The sequence below is a fragment of the Mustela erminea genome, chromosome 17 (genome assembly GCF_009829155.1).
Source record: "Mustela erminea isolate mMusErm1 chromosome 17, mMusErm1.Pri, whole genome shotgun sequence".
NCBI lineage: Eukaryota > Metazoa > Chordata > Mammalia > Carnivora > Mustelidae > Mustela > Mustela erminea.
In genome coordinates this window covers 31604172-31631183 of record NC_045630.1, presented here as the reverse complement: position 1 = coordinate 31631183, position 27012 = coordinate 31604172, and the positions used below count along the sequence as shown (strand labels likewise).

At 43.1% G+C, this 27012-nt stretch overlaps 1 protein-coding gene across 13 annotated transcripts in view; it reads left to right on the top strand.

The window, feature by feature from the left end:
- The window catches only part of DISP1 (dispatched RND transporter family member 1), a 170524-nt gene that overhangs the window by 131657 nt on the left and 11855 nt on the right, over positions 1-27012 (top strand). For 10 of the 13 annotated variants that reach the window (XM_032318853.1, XM_032318844.1, XM_032318845.1 and 7 more), the window contains 4 exons: positions 19442-19471; positions 24786-24909; positions 25668-25795; positions 26524-26621. In XM_032318853.1, coding sequence (XP_032174744.1) covers positions 19442-19471; positions 24786-24909; positions 25668-25795; positions 26524-26621 — 380 coding nt within the window. Of the gene's footprint in view, positions 1-19441; positions 19472-24785; positions 24910-25667; positions 25796-26523; positions 26622-27012 lie in introns of those variants that run through there. The other 3 variants (XM_032318856.1, XM_032318857.1, XM_032318855.1) reach the window with 3 other exon arrangements.

The following is a 27012-nucleotide window of genomic DNA, read 5'->3' as shown; positions in this document are numbered from 1 at the left end:
GGAACATAATCATGAGCCTTTACTTACAGATGGTGGGACTGCTGGGCAGGCGTGTTGGAGGATGGGGTGGTCCCACTGCATGCTTTAGATGCGCGCTGCTCACAGGGCCCAGTGAACCTCAGAATTCAGTTCTAAGTCTCCTGGGCACCATTCACCTGTGCCAGGGGCTTCCATACTGGACATGTGCGTTCTGCTAGGGTGTTTCCGTGGGCAAGGCTCTCTTTTCTCTTGGAGCAACTGAGGTTCCTTCTGACCTCTGTGGTAACAAATGGAGCTCCAGCGAGGTAGAGTGACGGCCGTATTTGACAGTGAATGATACCCTTTTTTTTGTCCACATGATTCTGGTTAATTGGGGTTTGACTGCTTATGTTTTGCTTACTGTATCATAGGGTAATGTCCAAAGATAAAATCCCTTTTCTTCAAAAATCTAAAGGACTAAAGCCTCCCAACTATAAAACATTGTAGTGGATTGGTACCCTCTAGCGGCCCCAGTTACACCCACAAAAGCCGTTGCCATGTTATTTAGATGAACGTGAAAGCAAAGCTATCTGCATATTTCATTTGTCGATGGTAGGTCTACAATACAGTGTCAGACAGAGCTTTTCTGGGAGACACAGCCATCCTGGGAGGCACCACGGCCACTACTTTATGACTCGCCTTTCACTCTTCCAGCTCTTTCTCCCCTGCTCCCCGTGCCAGGTGAGGGGTGTGCACGCGGCTTCGCACACACACGCCCACATGAGTCCTGGCCAGGCCACTTGCTGTCTTCATGTCTCGGGCAGGCATTCGTTTCTCCTGGCCTTCCCTTCTGTCTCTGCAAAGATGGGAGTCACCATTCTCTTCTGGTGTGTTCCTGTTTCTTCTCTTTCTCCTAGCTGCTGCTCTTCACTCCATTAGTCTTGTTTCAGAAATCAAGCTATGGTTGACTCCTGGCTGAAATAAACGCATGATGTATTGCTTTTCACTCTTGTCCCCACTGACCCTAGCCCCCAGAAGAACAAGTGTAGCAGACGGTCCCTGACTCGCCGTCTGGATAAGGAGAGGATTATAGAGAATAAGCGGGCCTCCCTGCCCAGGGGACCCAGAGCCACTGTGCTAATGTTAATATGTCATCTGATTATGGGGTTAATTTTAGAAATCTGGTAAGATTGAATCTTGAGTTCATTGAAACTGAGGTTTATTTTTAAATTCCTTAAAGTAGTCAAAATTAACTTTTAAAATAGGATAATATTTGTAAAATCTAAAATGTTCCAAGCTTGCTTGCCCAAGTCAGTCCGTCTGGCAGGTGGATGGGGTGAAGGCCTGTTTTATGGTAAGACTTCTCTGAGAGAATAATGTGGATAAAGGAACGGATTTCAGAGGGGGCTGTGAAATGCTCATTTCAGAATTTGGACCTTGGTCATCTTCTGCTTTCATAGTACATGTCAGCAAACAATGCCCTCTTTCTTTCATAAAACTGATTAATTTTTTGGAATGAGGCAAACATGTTCTTTCTTCACCTCTTTCCGTGTCAGTGAGAGTTGTTTTAGTAGATACTAGAGATTGAAGGGGAAAAAAAAAAGAAATGGTTTAAATTTTCTCTTTTTCTTTTGGCTAAAAAGTAGTTTAAAGAAACTTAAGAAATTTGACCAACAGTAAACCCAAGTGAAAGGATCAGGTACATCTCTTCAGGAAGAGCCAATCGTTTGTACCCTTTACCTCTTCAGGAAGAGCCAATCGTTTGTACCCTATTTCCAAAGAGAGCACCCAATTTCCAAATGTAAGTGGATGGCTAGCTGTCACTTAAAAGAATTTATATAACTTAATGTTTATTAAGAGAATTTTGATTGCTATGCTATTTTATGTTCTTTTCAACAAATTAACTCCATAAAATTACATCTCTCTCTCTCTCTTTTTTTTTTTTTTTTTTTTTAAAGCACAAACAAGGTATCTAGCCAGTTGGTTGGTATTTTGGATATAAACTGTGCCTGCAGCATAGCTGGAACTCAGTGAATATTTGTGGGGTTTTGTTTTTTTGTTTGTTTGTTTTTAAAGATTTTATTTATTTATTTGAGAGACAGTGAGAGCATGAGCGAGGAGAAGGTCAGAGGGAGAAGCAGACTCCCCATGGAGCTGGGAGCCCGATGTAGGACTTGATCCCAGGACTCCGGGATCATGACCTGAGCCCAAGGCAGCCGTCCAACCAACTGAGCCACCCAGGCGTCCCTCAGTGAATATTTGTTGAGTGAATGATCACAAAACAGTAATTCTTAGAACATCTTATGTAATGAAAAATTCACAGAGTTTAAACTTTTTAAGGAAAGCTCATGAAGTTAGACTGGTCACTGGCATCAGGGGCCATGATGGTCTCGGAGGGTAGACATAGAGCAAACGCAGCTGCTGTCTGAGCACAGGCACAATTTAGAGAGTCATGTGAGTCCCAGAGAGGGATTCAGGGCCTTTCCTAAACCTGGCCCACAGGAGCAGGAGCCCTGGAAGGGATGGGCATGGGGAGACAGCAGGAGCAGAAGGTCTGGAGGGGGGACTGGGGGCAACAGGAGCAGGTCTGGAGGGGGCAGCAGGAGCAGGAGGTCTGGAGAGGGTGGGAGTGAGGGCGTGGGGTGCAGCAGGAGCTGGAGGACTAAAGGGGATGGGAGTGGGAGTATGGAGTGGGGGCATGGAGGGCGGTGGCATGTGGCCTCGTTCTGGAAAAGAACCCAGAGGAGGGGTGACAGCATGTTGTGCTGGGTATGTAACATGGGATCCTTAAAGCACAGCATGCTGAGATGGTCCAAGGAGCCTGCTCCCCGAGCTGCATGTGCCCCGTGTTATGTAAGCATCATGAAGAACTTAGTAAGGACCCCCACACAGCAGCTATAGCTGTAGCTATACCTTTGATTCATGACCTTTCCCTGGGCCCTCAGAACCAGGTTTTGGTACTACTGTGTGTTTCCAGGACCCAGCATGGGGCCTGGCATTTAGTAAACACTCAATAAATTGTTCAACAGGCTAATAAATAATTGAGCATCCATCAAGTCCTTCTTGTGCAGAGCTTATTTTAAGGATGTGATAATTTGATAATGAAAATCAGGAACCAGTGGTCTAATGAGGTAGGATATTTGCCCAAATGTTGTGGAAGTCTCCACAGGTTCTGTTTCCCTAAAAACACTCTTTTATTACTGTTCTTTGAGTCTATTTGGGGGATATATCTCCTTCTGTTCTTTTTAAATCTCCCTGCAAATGCACTAACTTCTGACTTTAAACAAAGAAAAATTGAGGATGCCTGGGTGGCTCAGTTGGTTGAGTGTCCAGCTCTTAGTTTCAGCTCAGGTCATGATCTCAGGGTCCCGAGATCCAGCCCTGCACTGGGGGCGTGGGGGGTGGCAGGAGCTGGAGGCCTAAAGGGGATGGGAGTGGGAGTATGGAGTGGGGGCATGGAGGGCGGTGGCATGTGGCCTCGTTCTGGAATCTCAGCTCAATGCGGAGCTGGCTTGAGATTCTCTCTCTCCCTCTGCCCCACCCTCTACTCTCTCTCCCTTTCTCTCTCTCTCAAATGAATAAATAAAATCTTAAAAAAAAAATCACAGACTCGTTTATAAGGAGGAAAAGGAAGACATGTAGAGACGAGGCCCTCACACAGCTCCCAAGCTGCCATCTTACCCGGCTCTGGAGCCCCTTTGAGAAAGTCAGGTGGGACCTGGAATCTTTACTCCAGAAGTTGGCCAGGAATAACCTTTCTGTTTGCTCGGCCCCAGCCCCCTCCAGGATATTTTCAGGTCCCGCAAGAGTGACTTTATAAAACTGGTGGATGAACCATAAATTCCCAAAATCTTTGTTCATATGTATTTTATGAATTTAGAAAGCAAACTCAAAGGAGAAGCTGTAGGACGAGATGTGATACCATGTTCTACATGGATTTGCAAATTAAGTGGTTTGAATCGTTACCTAGTAGTTTGAGATTCAAGCATGTTGCTTTCTACTGGAATGTGAGCAGTTTACTGCTTCTAAGCACTGCTCTGGGTATCTAGTAAGAAGCACATTCATTCCTTCAGACCCTATTTCTGTGTCTGTGGTCACCTGGGCCTGCCCACCTCCCCTTCCTGAGACACTGCTTTCATTATGCCTCTTGGCCCTGGCTCAGGGATCCTGCGTGGTTTCCCCCAACTCCTTGACCTGGCATTGGAGTCAGGGAGGGAGTGTGTTTGCTAGAGGAAGGAAGGGCGGTAGTTCAGGGACAAGTCCGTAACCCTGAACAGGAACAGGGTAACAGATCTCAGTGAGTGAGATGACTGTAACAGATTTTCTTCCTGCCATTCATCAGTTTAAATGGAAATCTGATTAATGGTAGACTGAGTCTTTGTTTCCATTTACACATAATTAAGACTTAGGTTACTTTGGGGCCCCAGCCAACACTAAATATTCTGGGTCTTCATTTTTTAGGGATTAGCCTAGGAGTTTTTAATTGTCAGCCTTTGGCCACCTTATTGACCACCAGAAAATAAAATTATTTCATTGTAAAGCAATCCCTAGGAGGCATGCATTTAAATGTATTATCCAATTATTAAAATGCCCCCCCCCACACACACAGAATTAAACCCAACATTGAGCTCCACACTACTGATTTTTTTTCTGACTTTACTTTCTTACCTCACCTTCTTCTCCCAAAACACATTCTACTCGAGCAGCGTTTGTGTCTGGTGAGTATTTTGGCTTGAGGATTTTAGACTTCGTTCCAGCATTCCTTGCTCTTAAGTCAGTTAAGTTTAATAAGATTTTGCTGGCTTTCTTTGAGCTTTTCTTGGATCTCTTGTTAGTGATTATTATTCACATCTTACTAAGAAAGTATATGCTGTCCTCTTATTTAGTATGATTGGGGTAGGGCTCACAGCAGTCGTCTGGTGTGCAAAGGCTCACATTTAAGGGCAAGTGCTTTATAATTTAGTATAACATTAACTGTACCGCATGAGGCTGTTTGCTTTATGGGCTCCAACTAAACCATGCAGATGTAACTTCATGGGCTGAGGAAGAATGCTTTCTCTTAACCAAAGCCACTTTTCAGCCATTTAAAACTATTCTAAATGAACTGATTGTGCCTTTTTTTCAGTGTTCTAATGTCTTTGAACAGTTTCCTTGTGAAAACATAAGGCATTCTTGGATTCCTCTTTTAGGATGTGCATTGCATGGGACCAGAGCCATGTGGTATTTCAACCTTTGGTTACTGCCTCTCCTCTTTCTCCTAAGTGGCAGAGACAAAATGTGTTTGAAAATGAATTTCCCACGCCCCTCTTCCTTCACCTTTCAGGGAGCAGCCAGCCAGAGAGCTGCCTTTTAACTAGCGCTCCCTAAAGAGGAGGTAATTCACTAAGAATAGTAGAGGAAGTGACATCCTTACCCATCTTCCCCCAGTTTTGGATAACACAATTCCTTTCTTGTTTATTGAAATCACTGGGGACAAAATAGCATCATTTCTTGCTTGCTTCTTAGGACCAGACTCTACTAATAAGAACTTTCTTTTTAACTTAAATTAGAACTCAAGCTGTTTCATGCAAGTAGGATTTGTCCCAGCTGAGAGACTTTGAGTCTGAGCGGGACAGACAGAGAATCACGTATAGTATGCACAAACATGCTTTTGGAACATCGCATAGAAATGCCTCCATGGGTCACCAGGCCCACTTACTAATGGAGGCCACTATTCTTACTCTTCCCTCCGTATCCCCACTGGAGAGACGTCTTTAAGTGTCAGGCATTCCTCTTCTGCCAGTTTTGATTAAGTTGCCTTAGGGATTTTTAAATATGTTCAAAATGCACGTTTCTATCATTGTGTCTGCTGAATCTTTTATTACATCTCTGCAAAATTTTTATTGTCTCCAGGAGGGAAACTGCAAATTATTTAATAGAGGTAGGATTTTCTCAGCTGACCAGTAGCCACTAAACGTTTACCTGGGCTTTCAAGTGCATAGAAGTGAAAGACAGCAAAGGGGACTCGGCAGAAGGATTGCCCATAACCAGACATTGTAGCAGTTTGGTCACTTTGAAAAACATGCCTTATTTTCTCCCATAGACTGGCATTTCCCGTCAGTCATAAAGAAAATATAAAACTTGTGTGTTATAAGTGTAGACATTCATTACTGAAGGTAGAAATGGTCATAATCAGGAGTCTAGATGTATCTTAGATGTAAATTCAACATGGTTTGAAATAGGATTTTAGTGTCACATAGTTTAGAAGTTGAATATTTTATTTTTCATTGGTTAAAATAGCCAACCTAAGACATTCTGCCTAAAAATCATGATTTAAAAGAAAAGCAGTTCTTTATCAGTGTGAATCAAGTCTGTGAAACACAGAGCACACTCACATGGATTTTAGGTGTGCCACCAAGGTGTGAAGATGGGGAGGGATGAAGGTAATCATCAAGAGTCGTCTCCCCTTCTCTCAACTGTGTATAGAGGCTTTGTGTGGAAATACAATCAACTCCTAATGGGGTCTGTGTTCATGACCTCCTTGAATATGTCTGGTCATGTGCACGATTAAGACTAGTTTTCCATCAACATTGCATTTAAGATTATGTAACATTCGAATTATTTTTATTCTGCCATCCCATGACTATGTCCTTTCCATAATGTCATCACAAAATTACCTTTCTAAGAATTTTAATAGTAAGGCTTATCACTACCAAAAGTATTCTAAAGTATTCTGGTATAATGAATAGCAGTCTTAAGTAAACACATAAATGAGTAAAATTCTTTCAAAATTATGAGATGGGACTTGATCGTGCATTGTACCTGTGTCTTTGGCAAAGAAAATGGATTTCGGTGGCAGAAAGTCTCAAATTTTTAACAATATTAGTGGTTTCATCGAACCCTTCCCATATACCAGACCTTGTACTATGTTCTACACATGCTCTCTGATTTAATCCTGCAAACAGCCCAAGGAGTTCAGAGCTGTTGCTTCTGTCCAGTGCTAAATGAGACCATGAAGTGCCATTTCAGAGAGACTGTGGGGCTTGGGGTGAGCCCTGGTCTCTAACTGCGAGGTGTCTTAGTGTCCACAGAAGTTCACGAGTCAGGACTGCCATGGTATAAGCACTGCACGGGCTCACCTCCAAGATCACTGATCACATCCAGATGATGGGCCTCTGGCTGCAGGAGTCCCAGGCCAGGACACAGTGGCAGCTCCTCACATGCCTCTCACACAGACCGAAGGGAGAGTCTACCTCATTTCCCCGCTGTCTGTGTCCTATCCACGCTGCACTCAAACACAGTGGTGGTGGAAATGCCAGCGGTAATGAGTCTATCTTACAATTTTGAAGGGTAACATGCCCTTTATGGAGGAGCTGTCTGGATAGGACCAGCTGCTTCAGATGTCAGCTTGCCCCCGACGCCCCTGAGGGTTTGTAATATGTAATTAGACTTCATGCCTGTCCTCTGTATGACCTGCAGGCTGACTGTCCCCCTCCCCCTTTCCCGGTGATACCCAGACCGGTGACACCCATCTCCTTTCTTCTCCTGAGTTCTGTGGTTCGCAGCCCCCACTGATGACCCGTCCGTACACAGTTTTCTCTCAGTAGCCCCAGAGTGCTTCTGCTCTTCCTGAGTGCTATGACCATCCTGCCTCTGTGCTGCTCACTGAGCCGCGTTTTCCTCTCCCCGTACCTTTTCATTGTGGTTTTCCTACCCGCTCTTGTCTGTTAAAGATTTCAGATCCCCGGAGTGCCGGAGTGGTTCAATTGATGAAGTGTCTCTCCTCAGCTTAGGTCATGACCCAGGGTCCCAGGATCAAGTCCCACATCAGTCTCCCTGCTCAGTGGGGACTCTGATTCTCCTTCTGCCTCTGTGCCCCCACCCCTGACAGCTTGTGCTCTGTTTCTGTCTGACAAATAAATAAATAAAATCTTTAAAAAAATTTTTTTTCAAATCCCCACTTCCTGCCCATATCCATCATGTGATGGATGTCTCTGTATTCACAGTAGCGTGTAGGACGTCTTCCTTCAAATATTCTGCCGAAGTATCAGAGGAGAGCACTTTGAAACCCTTAAATGGAAGACTGGGTACCTTTGTTAATTAGACACAAGTAAGCATAGCTTATTGTAACTAGATACCATTGACTTGGGCAAGATCGTGAATTTTGGAAGAAACTAAAATGTGAAGAAACAGAACAATATGGATTTTTTTTTTAAATAACCTACTCAGAAGTAGCATAAATGGCAGAAAATTGAACCAAGAGTACCCTCGATGGACGAGGTTGTGTTGCTCATCAGAAACAAAGGGCCAGTGGATGCTCATCTGTGAGCCATCCACTGAAATGTTACTAGGGCTTCACCTTTACATATTTTCCTAAGTTTGAGCGAAGCTAAATTTTATTCCAAGTTTGACCTGAAACTTTCCTCTTCAGCTGTCTTTAAAAAAGGCAGCCCTTGAGGCAAAACTCAGAGTGTGGTGAGGGAAGCCTGAACGTTGCTTACCTGTGGGGGCAGAGTATGGCAATTGGTCGGAGGGAGCACCGGCGAGCTTCCTGGCCTGCTGGGGGGTCTTGTATCCCAACCTGAGTGGGAGACACACGGACATGCACATGCATGAAAATCCATCAGGTCCAACACTTAGACTTTGTGCTTCTTACCGACAAGCCGGGTGAAATAGGAATGATGTAAGGCCTTTGAAAAACTAAAATGTCCTTTCCTCATTTTGGAAGACAGGGAGGGTATTCCATTCATTCTTCTCTTCCTGGTTATGCAGCAGGAGGGGCTAAGAGGCAGGAGGAAGGCATGGGGTGCTTTACTCCAAGACTTTGTCATCCTCCCAGCTCCACCCGCGCTGCCCCCCACACCGCCCCCCCGCACTCATCCCCTTGCTGTTTGTGTGGATAAATGTTTTCCAGGATTTGAAGAGAGCACACCACGTGCTCCACAGCTGCATTTTTATTCAGAAGCGGAAGGGTAGAGCGTTTTGTGACACGATCACATTCTTGCCCAGTTTTCTTTCCTGCTAGCATCTCTTGTCGGCTACCCATCTTCCCGTCGTGGTGCTTGAGAGTAGAAACTATTTTCTGCCTTTTCCTCCTCAACAAGTGCCTAGTGAATTGGAGCTTCTAGGGTGGAGAAGAGATGGCAAAAGGAATGATTCAGTAATATGGAGACATAAAGAGCCATCCATGTGGAGACAGTAACACATCTTTTCCATCCATCTGTTGAAGGTCTTACAATAGAACTAAGCCAAGGTTATAAAAAGATTGCAATTTTCCATATGGAAGAGCCAGATTTAGGGCCAGGAGGAAGGAACAGAGAGGGTGTTTCTAACATTTCTGACATGAGAGAGTCTACATGTATAAGCCTTTTCTTCCAAAATACCTCATCCTATGACAGAAGTCAGGTTCGGGGAAACGTACTGCTCTCAGTTGACTTAGAACGGAAAGTACGTTTACTTTGTGAGAAATTGCTTCATATTAGGAAAGCATCTGGGAGTCTGCTATAATTCTCCCTCTGGGGCTCATGCCGTTATCCTGTTAGGAAGTGGTTCTGAGTGAGCTGAGGGCTTCTGAAATCTCCTTCAGGACCTTAGTTCTGGGCTGTAACGTAGGATGCACACATCCCTGGAGAACTGCAGTCCTCTCGTTAGCCCTGCTGTTCTCTCCCTCCCTGGAGTCACTGTGAAGTCACGGATACAGCAGTAACACTGTAAACCCATTAGTTCTCTAAAGGGAGTAGGATTTCCTAAGTTCGCTCTGTCCTAGCTCTTGCCTGTCCTGAAGCCAAAATAACAAAAACAGTGTGATTCTGTGAAAACCATGGAATCTGTGGACCCACCAGGATAGATGAGACAGACCTCGGTATACATAAAACCTCACTAAAGTAAAACCTCTTGATGACTCTGTGGGCTTCTGACTTCTACCCAGCTCTCAGTCTCAAATGGAGCCTAACATTTGCTGCTGCTTCTGACAAAAGCCTGGAGGAGATGGGAGGTGTTTTCCTGGCCCAATATCCCCAGATCTTGCTAAGGTGAGTGCCCACTTACCGAGAGATTCTTGCACCACTAGCATAGGCTACGAAGGCCATCGTCAGTCAGGAGCCACAGCTATCACCACTGATGGTGAACCCATGTGAACAGCTGCACAGATGTGCCCAGTGGGTCTGGGGGCCTCAGCAGCTGCTCCGTGATCAGCTTGCTGTCATCACATGTGTTTTATGAAAATGAACATTTAGACCCTCATTTCCCCTGAAAGCAGAGCTTTGCAGAAGATGACGGCCAAAGCATCATGAAGTAATAGGGCTGGCCTCAGTTACTGAGGGGAAATTGGGAAGAACACAGACATCTGGGTCAAAGGTCACTCTTCAATGGTAAAAGTAGTTCCCGAAATTACAAAGGAAAGTTGCAACTATGGAAATTTTAAGATGCATGTCCAAAAATCATGTTAAAAACAGACCAGACAGCAAGTAGGAAAAATAGTTGCCATAACTGTGATGTTTCCCAGCTGTCACCAGGTTCCCATACGTGAGTGGGAGAGATGCGTGTGCGTACATGTGAACACACAATCACGTGGACATGCCAAAGAGAGGAGTGTGTGATTACCGCTGTGTGTATATGTTAAATAAATCATCATACCTGCAATAGTACACTATATGGCTACAGAATGTTTTGTTTTCAGGAAGTTTTAATTCCTTAGGAAAAGCTCATAATCTGAGGTGATGACATGTTACATATCCAATTGTGCCCTAACTGTGCGTGTTCGACATGTAGATTTAGGCACAAAGGAGAACATATTGAAAGGAACTAGATCGAAAAGAAGATAGAGATTAGATCTTTGTAGTGAGAGTGTCGATGATTGCTTTTCCTGCATGATTTTCTGCATTTTCAGGCTTTAAAAACATGAGTATGTTCATTTTACAATTGGAAAACAAAACCAACATTAAAACAGAAAACATATCTCCCCTCAAAGCTTTGCCCTTCCTTTGAAGGTTGAAGTTCTAGGGTGCCTGGGTGGCTCAGTCAGTTAAATGTCTGCCTTTGGCTGGGGTCATGATCTCAGGGTTCTAGGGATTGAGTCCAGCTGAGCAGGGAGCCTGCTTCTCCCTCTGCCTCTACCTCTCCCCTGTTTGTGTATGCTCGCTCATTCTCTCAAATAAATAAAATAAAATCTTTTAAAAAAATAGTTAAAGTTCCTATTTTAGAATGGACAAAACTTACTAAGTGAAAAAGCCCATCAAACTAATTTGTTTAAATTTTTTTTTTAAAGATTTTATTTATTTATTTGACAGAGAGAGATGACAAGTAGGCAGAGAGAGAGAGAGGAGGAAGCAGGCTTCCTGCTGAGCAGAGAGCCCGATGCGGAACTCGATCCCAGGACCCTGAGATCATGACCTGAGCCGAAGGCAGCGGCTTAACCCACTGAGCCACCCAGGTGCCCCATGTTTAAATTTTTTTTAATGAATATTTTATGCTGCCTTTCTGTAATAGTAGGTGGGAGACTCAAGTGAGGGACTTATGGAAAGCCTGAGCGCTCTTACATGTCAGCTGCGCTGGGGACACCACTACCCTTGAGTGTCTGGGGTCCCTGCAGTCTCCCTGTGACACTCGCACACTCAGGCATGTGCTGCTGACCTCATGGTTTGCACCTGCATACTCATCTGAAGCCAAAATGTGGGGAGTCCTCCTACCAAGCCCCTTTTTTTTAGCACCTTTTTCATTCAACCATCGATTTAGTGGTTTACAATACATCTCTCTCACTTGCTGTTCACATGTATAGTCAGCATTATTTTTCAAAACATTTTAAGACACGAGTTCTTCCCTCTCTTGTGGAAGATCATTTCCATTGATTATTCACATGAAGATTTCAGCCTCGAACTCTGATTGGGGGCGCCTGGCTTTCCAACTCTTGTCGGATGGCTTGGTGTTCAGATACCCAGGTAGTGATCTGAAGGATCTAAAGCTCCACAGAATACAGCAGAATTTCAAAGCAGGAGAATTTCAAAGTCGGAGAGCTTGGGGCCCTCACTTAGCCCCCTGTTAATCACAGGCTTCCTGACCTGTCATCATGATCTTCTTGTTACGTTGTTCTCAGGATACATGTCCAGACTCTGTCCAGACTCTGTTCTGTGGTGTTTGGGTGTCATTGGCATAGAGTCTGCACCACTCGGAGCCAAACACAGTGGCCCAGAAGTTTCTGCCTCGCTGCCGTGGTGCTTCTCACTGTGGCCTGAGAACAGGTGGGCCCTGCCACGCTGGGCTCTTCCTCATGTTCCCTCAGAAAATTCCCATTTGTTCTCATCAGATTCCTTTCAGCTTAGTTGATTTTTTTAACCTTGGTCTTCCAGCTGAGAAGGAATCTCTTTTCTATCCATATTATTTTTACAAAAGCTGACCTTGTTTGGGTTTTGCTTTGATCTTTATTGGATCTTTTGGCAGTGGAGTTATGTAAATTTAGTTTCTAAGCTACAGATAAATGTGAGCAAATGTGGTTAAGAAAATTTTGTTTCTCTATATACTGGTGTTCTTAAAAGCATAACGAAAGAATTTCTGTGGATGGTGAGCACTGGCCTGTCCTCCTGGCCTGCACAATGAAGATGTCACAACAGCTGCAAGGTATTGCTTACACTGTCGGAATTCATTTTGATACAGTAGATTTTTATCATTTTTGTAACTCCCCCTCAAAGGTTTTTTTGTTTTGTTTTGTTTTTTAAGTAGCAGGTATGACTTTCAACCTTCAATACTCAAACTTGTATGATAAAGAGTAATTTTGTAGAGGCAATGTAATCCCAAATATGTGGGAAATGAATTTTAAGAAAGGTGAATGATGTGTCTTGTAATCTTGAGCTCAAATAATTGTTTTCACGGTGAACCAAATATGGACAAGTCAAACCCAAAACTGGGGACCAGGAGAACTTGGAGGATGAGGTGACCAACAGGTTAGTGAAGGATGTTTGTTTTTCTGCTATGGTCTCTGTCTCACCAAGGAGGGCCCTGTCCTCATGGAAAACTGGCGACTTCGACTTAAATTCAGATGTCCTTTCACTGAGGTCGTGATTAACATACATGCTATTATTTAATATAATTTGAATAGTTTGTAGTGAAAATGCAGAAATGGTTTTCCTTTTTTATAGATAAGATCCATAGAATTTTGAAAGTGAGAAGTGTTTCTGTGTCTTAATGAGAGCGATTAAATGTATTTGTTGAACCAGGTTTAATGTCAGTCTCAAACACGTGCTTACAAAACTGTGCCCTCAACCTCCAGACCAGACTTTCGGACAATCTCTCCATCCAGATCGTCACTAACTTCTCTTCCATGGGCCCTACTTCTATTTTTAGTTCATTCTATAAAGATGCTTAATGTCATTTTAGGCATTTCTGATTGTAGGTCATCATAGAGGAATATTAACACCACTGAGTATAAAAGTGTGTTCTAAGGCGCTTAGGATGGATCAACCTGCTTTATTCAGCATTTCACCAGAATGTTTTCTGGTCATACCATATATATTTATGAAAATACATATTAAGAATTTTTATCCCCGTATTCATTAGATTCTTCACTAAAGGAAGCTAGAAGTTATTCTTTTTCTTTCTCCCATTGCTGTGCTCCTGGAACACTCACTAGCTCCGAGCCAGGGCTCCTGAGTCTTCAGTGCTTCTCCTTGAGGTTCACCCTGTACTCCAGCCCTAGATCATTCATCCTAAAATAGAGTTTTCGGCCCCACAGCAGCTCTTGCCTCATTAGGCTGCCCCCGAACTGTCGCTGTGACTCAACTCCTTCTGCTTGGGAAGGTCCTGCACAATGTGTGAAGTTTGCTTTCTGTCCACCTCCTGTCACCTCTCTGAGCCCAGCCTTCCCCCCAAGACCTCACTCATATTCTGCTTCTCGGATCCAGTTCAGCGCTATTCTCAGGATTACTCTGTCCTCACCTTATCTCCCTGTTCCCTGTCCACTCTATGTTTGCCCCATACCTTTAAGTTCTGCTTCTTTTCTTGCATTATTCTCCAGCTATTTTTGTCTGGATGTCATATCTTCCTGGCAACTCTCCAAGGCAGTCGCCCTGGCTGGGACTGTGTAGGTCCTGCCCCAAGGCTACTGAAGCCCATCCCTGGTGAGGAGCCTGGGACCCTGGTCTCATTAAGCCTCCAAGGGATTCATTCCGTTGACGATCAGATTACTTGTCACTTAAACCATGCAGTAAATGTTTGAACTGAGCAGAACTACCAACTTCATATTAAATGGATTTTAAGTTCTTTGAAAATTATGATCTGTGTGTAGTGTTACCTCTTTTCATCTAGTTTGTAGTTGGTCAGGATTCTGTATCAGTGAGAGAAATTTTCAAATAAAATATTTCAGTCACACATACCTAAATGAACAGGTTCCCAATTTCTCTTTATAAAAATTCTTTCTCTTCTGTTTAATTATACAACCAATTCACGAATACATTCTCATGAATTCAAAAATGCAAAGTAGGGCTCATCCTTGATTCTTTCCCCCGGGGTAAAGAGGGCTATTGATTTGCTGAGTTCCCCTCCAAATTTTTTTAATACATTTACATATTTAGGGGACCGAGGCTGTGTGGCTCAGTTGGTTGAGCATCAGACTCTTGGTCGTGATTAAGGTCATGATCTCAGGCTTGCGAGATCAAGTCCTGTGTCAAGCTCTGCGTTCAGCACGGAGTCTGCTCGAGATTCTCCCTCCCTTTGCCCCTCCCCACTCTCTCTCTGAAAGAAAGAAAATCTTTTTTAAAAAAGACAATTTCCTCATACTCAAGCATTTAATATGTACTGAATGTCTTTGTTAATATTTATAAAGCGCTCGGTGTTTGTGAGATGGTCTTTAAACGGCGGTCCTCCACTGCTAGCCCTTTAATCTGCCCACATGGTTCATTTTGTGCTTCGTGTGGTAGCTGGAGCTCCTTGGTGGTAACAACTCCAGATGCAAAATGACCCACATGGAGTGGATGTCTGCAAGCATTCAGGAAGTGCATCACCCTAGCACACCCAGCTCTGGTATGTGAACATCCAGGGTGCTTGTTTCATCTTCTCGAAGCACCCAAGGGTCCCTGAGATGATCTGTGCAAACACTGGAGGACAAAGAATGCTTTTGCTTTTGTTGGAAATCTTTCAAGAACACTCATCAGAATGTGGATTCTTTACTTTAAGGTACTTGCTTCCTCACATACCAGCGCTGGACTGAAAAGTTACTATTTGCAAACTGCCCTCTTTTACAAACAGGCAATATGGTACAATCCAGGGGGACAATTGAGAAAAGAACATGCTACTTTAGGCACTTTCTTACTTAAATTTGACTACAGCCACGAAGCAGAAAGTATATTTCCTTCAAAGCATTTTCACTCTTCAGAAATATGCAAAGCTATGTCAGTGTTAACCAGACTTAGGATCATTGTGCAGTGAATCCAAATATTGATCATAAGCTTGTACTCCTGAAACTAATATTATATGTTAGTTATACCTCAGTTTTTTCAAAAAGAGGGAATGGAACAGAGTGGAGAACCCAAAAGTAAGCCCAGGCTTAAACGGTTAATTAGCCTTTGACAACAGAAACAAGAAAATCTGATGCGGAAAAGACAGTCTCTTCAACAAATGGTGTTGGGAAAACTGGACAGCTGCATGAGGAAGAATGAAACTAGGCCACTTTCTGACACCATACACAAAGATAAACTCAAAATGGATTACAGACCTAAATGTGAGACCTGAAACCATAAAAATCCTAAAAGAAATCATTAGCAGGAAACTCTTTGACATCAGCATTAGCAACATTTTTCTAGATATGTCTCCCGAGGCAAGAGAAACAAAAGCAAAAGTAAACTATTAGCATTACACCAAAGTAAAAAGCTTTTGCCTTTTTAGCTTTGCCTTTTAGCTTTGCCAGCAAAGGAAATCATCAACAAAATGACAAGGCCATCTACTAAACAGAAGAAGATATTCACAAATGGTACATCTAATACCATTAGGGCTTAATATCCATTTTAATTATTAATAATAATTAATGGATATTAATATCCATTAATATCATTAAGCTTAATAAGGGCTTAATATCCATAATGTATGGAGAGCTTACACAACACAATACCAAGAAAATCCCAAATAATTTAGCCAAAAATTGGGGCAGAGGACCTGAATAGACCTTTTTCCAAAGAAGACATCCAAATGGCCAACATGAGAAGATGCTCAACATCACTGGTCATCAAGGCAATACCAATCAAAACCACAGTGAGCGATCACCTCACACCTGTCAGGCTTGCTAAAATCAACAACACAAGGAACACCAGTTGCTGGCCAGGATGTGGAGAAAGGGGAGCCGTCATGCACTGTTGGTGGGAATGCAAACTGGTGCAGCCGCTGTGGGAAACAGTATGGAAGTTCCTCAGAAAGTTCAAAATAGAGCTCCCCTACAATCCAGTAATGGCACTGCTGGGCATTTATCCAAAGCAAATGAAAACACTGATTTGGAAGGAAACATGCATACCATGTTTATCTCAGCATTATCTACAGCAGCCAGCATACAGAAGAGCTCAAGTGTCCATCACGTAATGAATGGATAAAGAAGATGTGGTAGTGGGGCTCCTGGCTGGTTCCGTCGGTAGGACATATGACTCTAAAGACTCTTGACCTCAGGGTTCTCAGTTCAAGCCCTACATTGGGTGTGGAGATTACTCAAAAAAATAAATAAAATACTGCAATTTTAAAAAATAATTAAAAAAAGAAAATGTCAGTATGCACGCGCGTGTGCACACACACACACACACACACACACACACACACACCCTGGAATATTACTTAGCTATAAAAAAAGGGTGAAATCTTGCCATTTGTAACAACATGGATAGACCAAAGGGTATTATGCTGAATGACACAGTCAGCTAGAGAAAGGCAGTTATCATATGATTTCATTCATATGTGGAGTCTAAAACACAAAACAAACAAGAGCAGAAACAGAGCCGGTTGCAGAGGGAAGGAAGGTGAGGGATGGACGATGGGGAGAGGGAAGTCCGGTTTCCAGGAATGGGATGAATAAGTCCCAGGAGGGACGGCACAGCACGGGAACACAGTCAGTGCTGTTGTCACAGTGAAGAGCAGTGACAGATGGTAGCCACACTCATGTGACTGCAGCGTAACGCACACACTTGTCACGTCAGCGTGTCACGTGCCTGACACTAACGTCACAGCCTGTGTCAGCTACACTTTAACTTAAAAAATAAATAAGAAAAAATATAAATAAATAATGCAGTTTTCCCCAATGGCTTTGATGTTCCCAATCGCTAAAAAGAATGACTTAGAATTTGTGAAGCCTGACACTGTCTCTTTCTAAGTTGTGACATTAATTCTGGAACTTTGTCAACAGGAGCAATCTAGATGGATGGGTGGCAGGTTTATGGTTTCCTAACCTCCTTTCCCTCACCCTGCAATCTCCTACTCTATCCCCAGACATTGTTACAAGAGAGAAAACACAAGGGAAACAAAAACACCATTTATAGCTTTTACACATTTTTCCTTTCTTGTTAACTTTCCTCTCATACTTCTTTTTTTCTGTTGCCTTTTTAAAGACTTCCCTTGCCTCTCTATCTGCCTCAACCCCATCATGGAGATACCCCCACTCCATACCTCCGTGCCCCCTTCCTGAGGACTTTGCAGGCTCCTTAGTTGTGCCCTTGACTGAGAGATGTGCACACAGCACAGTTCACTGCCATCGGGATCCTGGAGCCACAGTCCCCAACTGTTCTTGTTCTCAGGTGTGAGGTGCTCAGCAGCTTACTCCTAATTGCCAGGGCCCAACTGACATAGTTACAAAGTGCTTTCTTATACAGATTGGAGCTTTGCCTATAATGATGTTTTTGTCACCCACTTGTACAGAAATGCATTCTGGAACTGGTCCTCTGGGAATGGCACACAACCCAATCTCATCCCTGGGACTCTGTCACCGAGCAAATGCCATCTGCTTTGGGTTTTTTTTATCCCATTGAAAGAGGCTAAAACCTAACCAAAGAATAGGCAGGTGTTCCCATCTGAGATTATTTCTGTTTGTTTGGTTTTGGCTGTGAGTTTACGTGGTATTAAAGGTGAATGAATTCTTAAAAAGACTATTTTGCTCTGTAATAAAGGTTAGATTTGCTTGTTTTTAGAATTGTTATTTATCAACGCAATACTGAGATTAGATGAAACTCATCCTGCAGGTTGTATTAGGTAGAGATTAAAAGCAAATTGAAAGGATTTTACAGATGGAAGAAGAGAGCTTCTAGTGGATGGAAGTGCAGGGAATGCCTTGCGGGCCTCCTCTGCAGGTGCCCTGTAGTGAGAGGCAGCCAAAGAACCATCACCAATGGCGAAATCAGATGGGTCTCGTGTCTGCCTGTTGTCATATCATTTCACACATCCACTTGTTGTGTCAAAGATTTCATGTGTTCCCACGAGGTATCTTGGTGGTGACCCGTTTTCCTTATACAATGGATCTGACCATCTCTACTTCCCTAAATATCACACAAAATGAAGTCTTTATTCAAGCAGAAAGAATGTGAGGAGTCTGTGGGTGTTTCTGCCTCTAGGAAGTAAACTAGTCATAGATCCATGAATTTATCTGTTAAAAAAAGAAGCTAGTGGGGGTGAGTAGGAGGAGAGAAAAAATTTACATTTGTTACGACCCAAAACCTATAGAATAAACTATCATTTCTCTGTCCCAGAGTCATGGCTCTGAGGGTCACTCTAGACCTAGAGACAACAAAGTCTGTTGGGTTCAGGAGGCCATTTAAGGATGTATGATTTGAACACTGTGAGTAAAATACTAAGGGTTCAGATACAAGTGATTTGCTTCTTTGTTCAGTGCCTTACTCTCCCGCTCTGTAAAAGTGGTTTTCTCTTCAGGCTCAAGAGAAGCTTCATCACTGGTGTTCAGGTAGCATGTTCTTTAAAAACCAGGGTGTGGAGGCACTAAAAGCCACCAGCCACCAGTACACTTTCAATGGACTAATTGAATGGTTTATGAATTATATCTCAATAAAGCTTTAAAAACGAATATTTAATTATAATGAAAATATGGTGTTTTGCTTTTTGGGTAGATTTACCCTCCAGATTAAATATTCCTCATAACTTCTTGAGTAGTGGCTGTTTTGAATGAAAGCCCCTTTTGAGCCCTTCACTGACGCCATGGTGTCGCTCCTTCCCACTGTGCCCTCAGGTCCGTGGCATCCACACACCTCTGCCCCTAGCATCTGACGAGTGTGCTTATCCAACCTGTGCATGTCAGCTGTGCCTTTTCATGTAATTGTGTCATTTAATTCAGTTGTCAAGTCATCCATTTATATGTCCACGTCCTGGGCAGCTGCTCTGACACCCTCCCCCTTCCCTACCCGTCCCCTCCCTCCGCCCAGTGTGTGGGGACTCCACCTGCATCTCCACCTTGTGCCTTCACACAATGCCAAGTGCACATAAAAAGCCTTCATGTTATGATGTCTTGTTTCTGATTGCTTTTCCTCTGCTTTTTTTTCAGACCGTGCAGACCTTTCAAATTACCAAGAAGGTAAAGTAAGCTGTATCATCTCCTTAAATGATGAAGTTAGTTGCATACTTTTCTCTTCAATCCTTTGTTCACATTTTGCTGCTGTTTCTGCCTTTCTCATTCATATTTTTATGAAGGAAAAGTACATTTCCTCTGACTTGGCTGATTGAGAAATCCTCATTCCCAAAGGAAGTTTGACCTGAAGTTAGAAGTTTAGTCTTTAGATTCTGTTTGTGTTTAACAATCTATATTGGCTCCTTCCATGGGTCCCTTCCTTCTTTTCTTACTTGCCAAGGACAGAATCGCTGTTCTCCCATCTGCCAGCAGTTGAGTTTGTAGCCCTTTGTTCCAGATAGGTTGTCTGTGTTTCTTCCCCAAAATGTGGTTACCATATTAAAATGGAGGTATTCTTTCATGTGGAAATTTTGAAGTTTTATCTTTTAAGTCAAAAAGCAGAATGTTAAATGGGTGTTTCTTTTAAAAAGCCTGGTGATGTGCTTGTAGGTGGTGGTTCCAGATGTAGGTGACTATGAAATCTTTGAAACTGACCTGCTAGGGAAGCACTGATGACCAAAGCTTTATCCTCTCTTTTGAGTAGAATTACTACATAAATTTTCATTTGTAAATTCCCTTTCCATTTAAAAATTACTTATTTTTAAAAATTGTGCTAAAATAGAGTATAAAATCTGCCGTTTTAACTGTGTGCAAGTTCACAGCTCTGTGGCTCCCAAGTTCAAGTCACTGTGGGGCATGGCAATGGTCACCTCCAGAACTGCCTTTGCCCTGCAGAGCAGAGACTCTGCCCCCATTAAATAGCACTGTCCATTCCTCCCACCCCCAGCCACCGGTGCCACTGTCTACTTTCCACCTCTATGAAATGGACCCCACTGATGCCTCCCATGAGTGCAGCCCCATGGTTTCTATCCTGTTGGGACTGGCCCATGTCACTCAGCAGGATGCCCTCCATGCTCATCTGTGCAGTGGCAGAATGTCCTTCCTTCCAAAGGCTGAATAACCATCCATTGTCTGGATAGACTGTGTTTATCCAAGGAAGAGGTTATAGAACTAAATATGTATGGCATGTTGGGAAACGAATTTCCATTTTTCTACAAATAATAGAGCCCTCTGTAGTGACTAAGAGTTTTGCATTTTGAGGACATTCATTTGTGTTTTTTCTTTTATTAGATTGGTATTTTTACAGGTCCTTATGTCTTCTTTTCAGTACCTATACATACAAATAGAACTTCTTCAAAAAAGCCTTTTCTGATTCCCTTGCACTAGCTGAAAGTAATCTCTGTTGAATTCACAAAATATTTATCTGTATCCCTCTAAGAACACATACTTCTTTACTTGGTTTTGTAAGTACTTGTAAAGTCTGATTTTCTGTATCAGGTTCTGCGTCCCTTAATGGTGAGGTTTGCATCTCCCATGTTTTTACTCCTTGACACCTGTGCCCTTGTTCTGTGACGCTAACAGCATTGACTTTGTTACTTCCAAACAAAGAGAGAATTCTGTATCCTATGTTCTTCTGGGAAATTCCACAAGTTTCGGTCAGTCCTCCCACTAAACTGATAGCTGATGTCACTAGGAAAACTATGATTAATAACATTTTGAAATGCTTGCCCTTAAGGGACAAGAGAAATAAGGAATGATTAAGAGAAATAGAAGGGAAAAGAAAAACAAGGAAAAAGAAATTTTCAGGAAGAAAGTGTTAAATACCGCGAAAGTGTTAAATAACTGAAGTGTCAAATACCGCTCAGTTGAGGGCGAATGGAAACCAAAAAGAGGACTAGTCCGTTGGCTTTGGCAGGTTTGAGAGAGCGCAACCAGGCTGCAAGGGGTTATGGGTTGGGTATTCAGTCGGGAAGGGGGGCCTGGGTCCAGGACACTCACACTGTGTGAAGCCCTGATTTCTGCTCATAGGGAAGGAAGAAAGGAGAGCCTGTTTCTAGAGAAGCCAGGAAGGGCAGAGGAAAACAGCTTTGTGAGCTAAGAGAGGAAAATACCCTGTGGAGGCACATTGTGGTACAAATGGCCCATTTAGAACTGGCCCCTACACCATGGCCCCAAGCAAAGGTTAACCCTGAAAGACACTTCATGAATTTGTTGGGACAGTTACTTCAGGATCTCTGAGCGTGCAGCAGGATACTCGTGCAAACTGCCATGTGGGTGACAGCCTGAGCCAGGAAGCCAGCTGCACACCTGCATGGATCCCCAGCTCAGCTGCAACATGTGTCCCTGTCCTGTAGAAGGGACAAGTGCCTCCAATCTGTGTCTTCTCTGGGACTTAGCATCCTGCAGGGCCTCCCAGAGAGCTCCTCCCCATCACCAGCTGGGAAACGCTGATGTACAGAGGCCGAAGGCATCTGTAGTTACGCTGTGGTAGCATCTGGAAGTTTCCAGAACGAGAGTGGGCACAAGCAGGACAGGACTACATGACAGCAGGAGGAGGTATCACAGTCAAAGCAGTGGGCCTTTTGACACATCTTTCCCACACATGTGGTTCATTTCTCAGAAACATAATGCACAAATACTTTATTCTTTTTACTTAGGTACCATACAGGCCTTGAACCCAGGCTCATCAGGAGTGGGATTAGTGAAAAATGTAACGGTGACATTTATAGGCCATATTTAATTTCCTTGCTTCTCTGGTTTTCCTGCTTTATTAGATTTTTATCTTAGTATTACAACATTGTCTGGGTTTCATATTGTACATGTGACTTGTGTTTCTCACGTGGTCCCCATGGCTAAGCAATATCCAGTGCAGGCAACAGTCACGAGGTATCGAGGAGAGACCCTTGTGGATGTACCCCCACGCAGTGCTCAGCGGGGTGACTCCAAAAAGTGTGAACAGTATCTCAGGAGAGCTTCGCCTGTGAGACACGTGCTGCAGGAGGAGGGAGTTGGAGCCTCTAAGCCTCTCTCAGGTTTGGAAGAAGCGTACAGCCATCACTAATGCCATGAAGTTTCCATGTGCAATCCATGCACACACATGGATTTCCTCCTAGGACAGGAAAATCAAACCCCAGTGTGCTCAAGGGAAGAAAAGCAACAATTGAAAGGGGTGTTCAGGTTGTGTGTGTGTGCAGACTTTTCAAGAACACAAAACAAGAAGTCATCTGGGGAAATTGACCCACGGAGAGAAAACGAAGCACTTCCGGGCCCAGTGCCCTCTGCTGTTAATGCGTTTGTAGGTAAGAACGCAGAATTTACGGTCCATTTGCAAGGAGATTGGTCCATTCAAAGTATAGGGAGTAATTGTCTAAGCCTGGGGCCATTTTCATTTCACAGAGCTGATATTTTAAAGATCTAAAATGTAAAGGACTCTTTCTTGTTAAGGCTGAAGCCAAGAACAGAAAGTCTCAAGGGTGCTATTGACAAAGGACTAGATTGCTTCCACACTCGTTGCTTTCATCCTGAGTTTGCATTTGGCGGAGGAGGAAACAGAGTCCGGGGAGACTATCAGCACTGGGCGTGTTCTGGAAACAGTGTGTACCTTTGAACAAGCCAAATCAGCCTCCATGATTTATATGTTTTCATTACATTCAGAATTGTGTTCCAAGGATCGTCCATCTTATCTGGCATAATTTTTCCAGAGTGAGTTGTTAAATTCAGAATTTGCAGGCTTGTGAGTAATGCTCAGACTTGGGGGCCTATGGATCTCGGTGGTTTTGCATCATGAAATGAACTGTTAGTGTGGATTAGATATTCAGTGTAAAATGTGAATTTGGGGGTGCACACTCTTGTGGCAAGTGGACTTAGTTCTGATGTGTTTTGTTTCTCTCGTGTTTGGAGCAAGAGACAATATCATGGTGATTGGGAGGCCCCTCTCTAGAGGCTGGGGCTCCTATTTGTGACTTTGTTATTGAGCTGCAACTGACATAGAGCATTATGTTAGCTTCAGGCACCCTACATGGCAACTCAGTATTTGTATGTATTGTGAAACGTTCACCACAGCAAGTCTGCATTGTATCTGCCATCACACAGAGGTAGAGAATTTTGTTTTCTTGAGATGAGGCCTGTTACAATCTTCTCTCTCAGGCCCTTTCACATGTGTAGTCCGGTGTTGCCAACAGTAGTCAGCATGCTGGCCCAGCTCCGTGACTCAGAGCACAGATCTGCAGCGCATCTCAAAAAGCTGTGAGAATTAAGTGAGGTGATACCTGTGACACGTAGGAGCCACTGGTAAGTGCAACCGATCATTCTTCCTGCTCCTGAGATGACCTTGAGAAGAACAACACTAAAAAATCCCTGTGCGAGTGTTCCCTTAAAGCAGAATTATGCTGTATTTTAATTTCCGTGTTAAAATTTCATTTGAAGTCAATACCCACAGAAAGCCAGATCCGTGGTGTTGCGTGATCAGAATGGAAACACAAGAAAACTTGTCTTGGAGACAAACAGCAGCTTTTCTGAGTGAGGTTTAGAGCCTCCAGTCTTATTAAACCCGTGGTCTGACTTTAAAGAAATAACCCAGACACATAGAAGTAAGAAGCCAGAAACAGCCATCATAGCAGTCAAGTGAGCTAACATTGTCAAGGATTTGAAAGTAATTGTCCACAAGTGAAATTCTTCTTTTTTCTCTAATAAAAATTCAAGAAACCTGAAGTTGACAAGATACATTTTTGAATTTTTTGAAGAATTCTGTTCCATCAACTTCTGTTCAGCACAGAGCCCATTTCAAGATCTTCATGTGTCACTACAGTAAAACCCAGGATCTTACAGAAGGGAGGGACGCCTGGAAGAAATGACTCCGACCTGGGGCAGGGTTGGTGACAGGGAAGGGAAACCGAGACCCCCCTGCTGAGGTTGGTTGGAGAGTGAAGGAAGGGGCAGGTACTCACAGGGCGCCTTCCAGAAGGTGCTGGTCCAGGTGCCAATACAACACTAAATGAATTCAGAAAACAGGTATCTCTCTCTCCTGGAACTGAGGCTGACATGTTCGTTATAGTTCCAGCTGGAAGGAAAGTGGCATATTTGTGGGAAGTTTTGGGTTTGGTTTGGTTATTCTGAAGATGGATACATGAGCCTCTTTGTGGGCTGAGTTCTCCGAGAACTGCCAGAGTACAAGGATGGTGAAACAAGTTCCAGAAGAGGCTGCAGGAGGATGGGTCCTGGGTTCCAGTATGTTCTCTCCCCACGTGAGGGTGTAGATTGGAGATCTCTCCAGGAACAGACATAGATGTGAAATGCTGTCTGTCTTATCATCTCACTGCATCTTTGATTGATAAACTCTAGGACTAGGTCTGAACAAGGAGGATTTAACACATTGCTCTCTCAGGCAGCAAGCCTCTATTGCTTCTAAGTGGCCTCGTGTGTGCTCCTCTCTGCTCTGCAGCTACGCGTCCCTGATAGCTGACTGGCCCGTGGTGGTGCTGGGTATGTGCACTGTGTTCATCGTCGTCTGTGCCTTGGTTGGGGTGTTAGTGCCCGAGCTTCCTGACTTCTCTGATCCACTGCTGGTAAGGACAATTTAGCCCATCGGATTGCTGTAGCCCACAGTTATCTCAAGAAATTCAGTATTTTAAAATGTAACATTATGTAATTTAGTATCCTGTTTCTTTAAAAACCTTCTCAAGCCATCAGGAGGAGTATGCAGCTCTCTTTCTGAAAAGTAAACCCTTGTCGTCCTATTTTCAGGTTCTTAAAAAGTCAAGGAACTTGCTCGCCATTACAGACCTGGAAATTTTGCTTCTTGGCTCCCATGTTTAAGCTAAAAAGCAATAAAATGGAGAATCTGCATTCCATGAAAGTATTTTCATAAAGTCGTTAAGACTGAATGTCTCTTTTTCTTCCCTCCCCTCCGAGAAGTGAAAGAAATTTCAGTTTTACTAAGAGATAGCAGGGTCTGTTTTTAAGTAAGTGTTCCCATAAAACACTCTTAACGTGCATGTCATAATTCGATTACACCGTAATTATTTTATAACATCAAAGTGAGTATTTGCTAATTGCTTAGGTATGATTTTGGAAGAGAAGCTCCCAGATATGGTTATTTCTCTTTGCTGAGACAGGTCACACACCAGAGAACCAAACTGCCTTGTCATGGTGAACAGCAGCTGCCGTCTTGCTCAGTACTGTCCATTCCTGGGGCAGCTGCGAGGAGCGTCTGTGTTTCTGTTGAAAACCACGTGTTGCCCCAGCATTGCTTTCCCAAACTGCTGTAACCATTCATAGCCTGAAAAGAAATGCACTAATGGGAATTTGTAATATTTTGTCTCAGGGTTTTGAGCCAAGAGGGACTGCGATAGGCCAGAGATTGGTCACGTGGAATAACATGGTGAAAAATACAGGATACAAAGCAACATTAGCAAATTATCCTTTTAAATATGCAGATGAACAAGCCAAAAGGTAATCGTTTATTAATTTTTACCCAAAACATTACTTGATAAATTCCGCTGTTAAGGATTGCCTAAGCAAGATGATTAAATGCCAGTGTGTGGCTCAAAACCCTTTGCCACTGAATTGGTTTACATTTTTGTTGTCTTTTAAGATTTTGTTGTATTAAGGTAAAAAAAAAAAAGAGAGAGAGGGCTTGGCTTTTTTTTCTTTTACAGAAGTGAGAAAATGTTGGTTGCTTATATTAATCCTTTTAATTTCTTTTTTTAAAGATTTTATTTATTTATTTGACACACAGAGAGAGAGACAGTAAGAGAGGGATTACAAGAAGGGGGAGTGGGAGAGGGAGAAGCAGGCTTCCCACTGAGTGGGGAGCCCCATGCGAGACTCTATCACAGGACCCTAGGATCACAACCTGAGCCAAAGGCAGACACCTAATGACTGAGCCACCCAGGCATCCCAGTCCTTTTGATTTCAATTAGGTCATGGCTGTGGTATACCATTACTGGTATCCTTATTGGCCTTAAAAAACTAGTACTTTATTTTTATATTTTTATGATTGCATTGTGGTGGACACACATAGTTTAGCTTCGAATATATAAGAGCAACTCAACAAGTCTGCGCCCTACACCGTGCTCGCCTCCGTCTGCCACCATGCAATGCTATTACGACATTGTTGACTACATTCCCTGTGCTGTCACAAGTGCTTTATTGAAGATCACATTGTTGTTCCATTTCAGCCATCGGGATGATAGATGGTCAGATGATCACTATGAAAGAGAGAAAAGAGAAGTTGACTGGAACTTCCACAAAGACAGCTTTTTCTGCGATGTTCCGAGTGAGTGGCATCCTAGGTGAACAGCCCCTTGGGGCTCCTTGTACTCGAGATGGAGCATGAGTAACTCAAGACTGGTGGGTGGAGATGCTGGGCACTGACACAGATATTAGCTGTTAGTTTTTCTTCTCAAGGTCAGTCAACCACTCCTCTGAATTTATTTACCTATAATTAATGAGAGTATTGAGTTAGATTCAGTTTTAAGGAAGATAAAAAATATCCAAAAAAACTTGACCTTGCACCAAACTTCTTATCATTTAAATTTATTAAATTTTTAAAAAAATATTCTCAGTGAGATAACAAGTACATATTTTTGGATCAAACTCTAAAATAATCTACTATATTATCAGAAATATACTTGAGTTTTGTTTTCATTCAGAAAGCATATATAAAA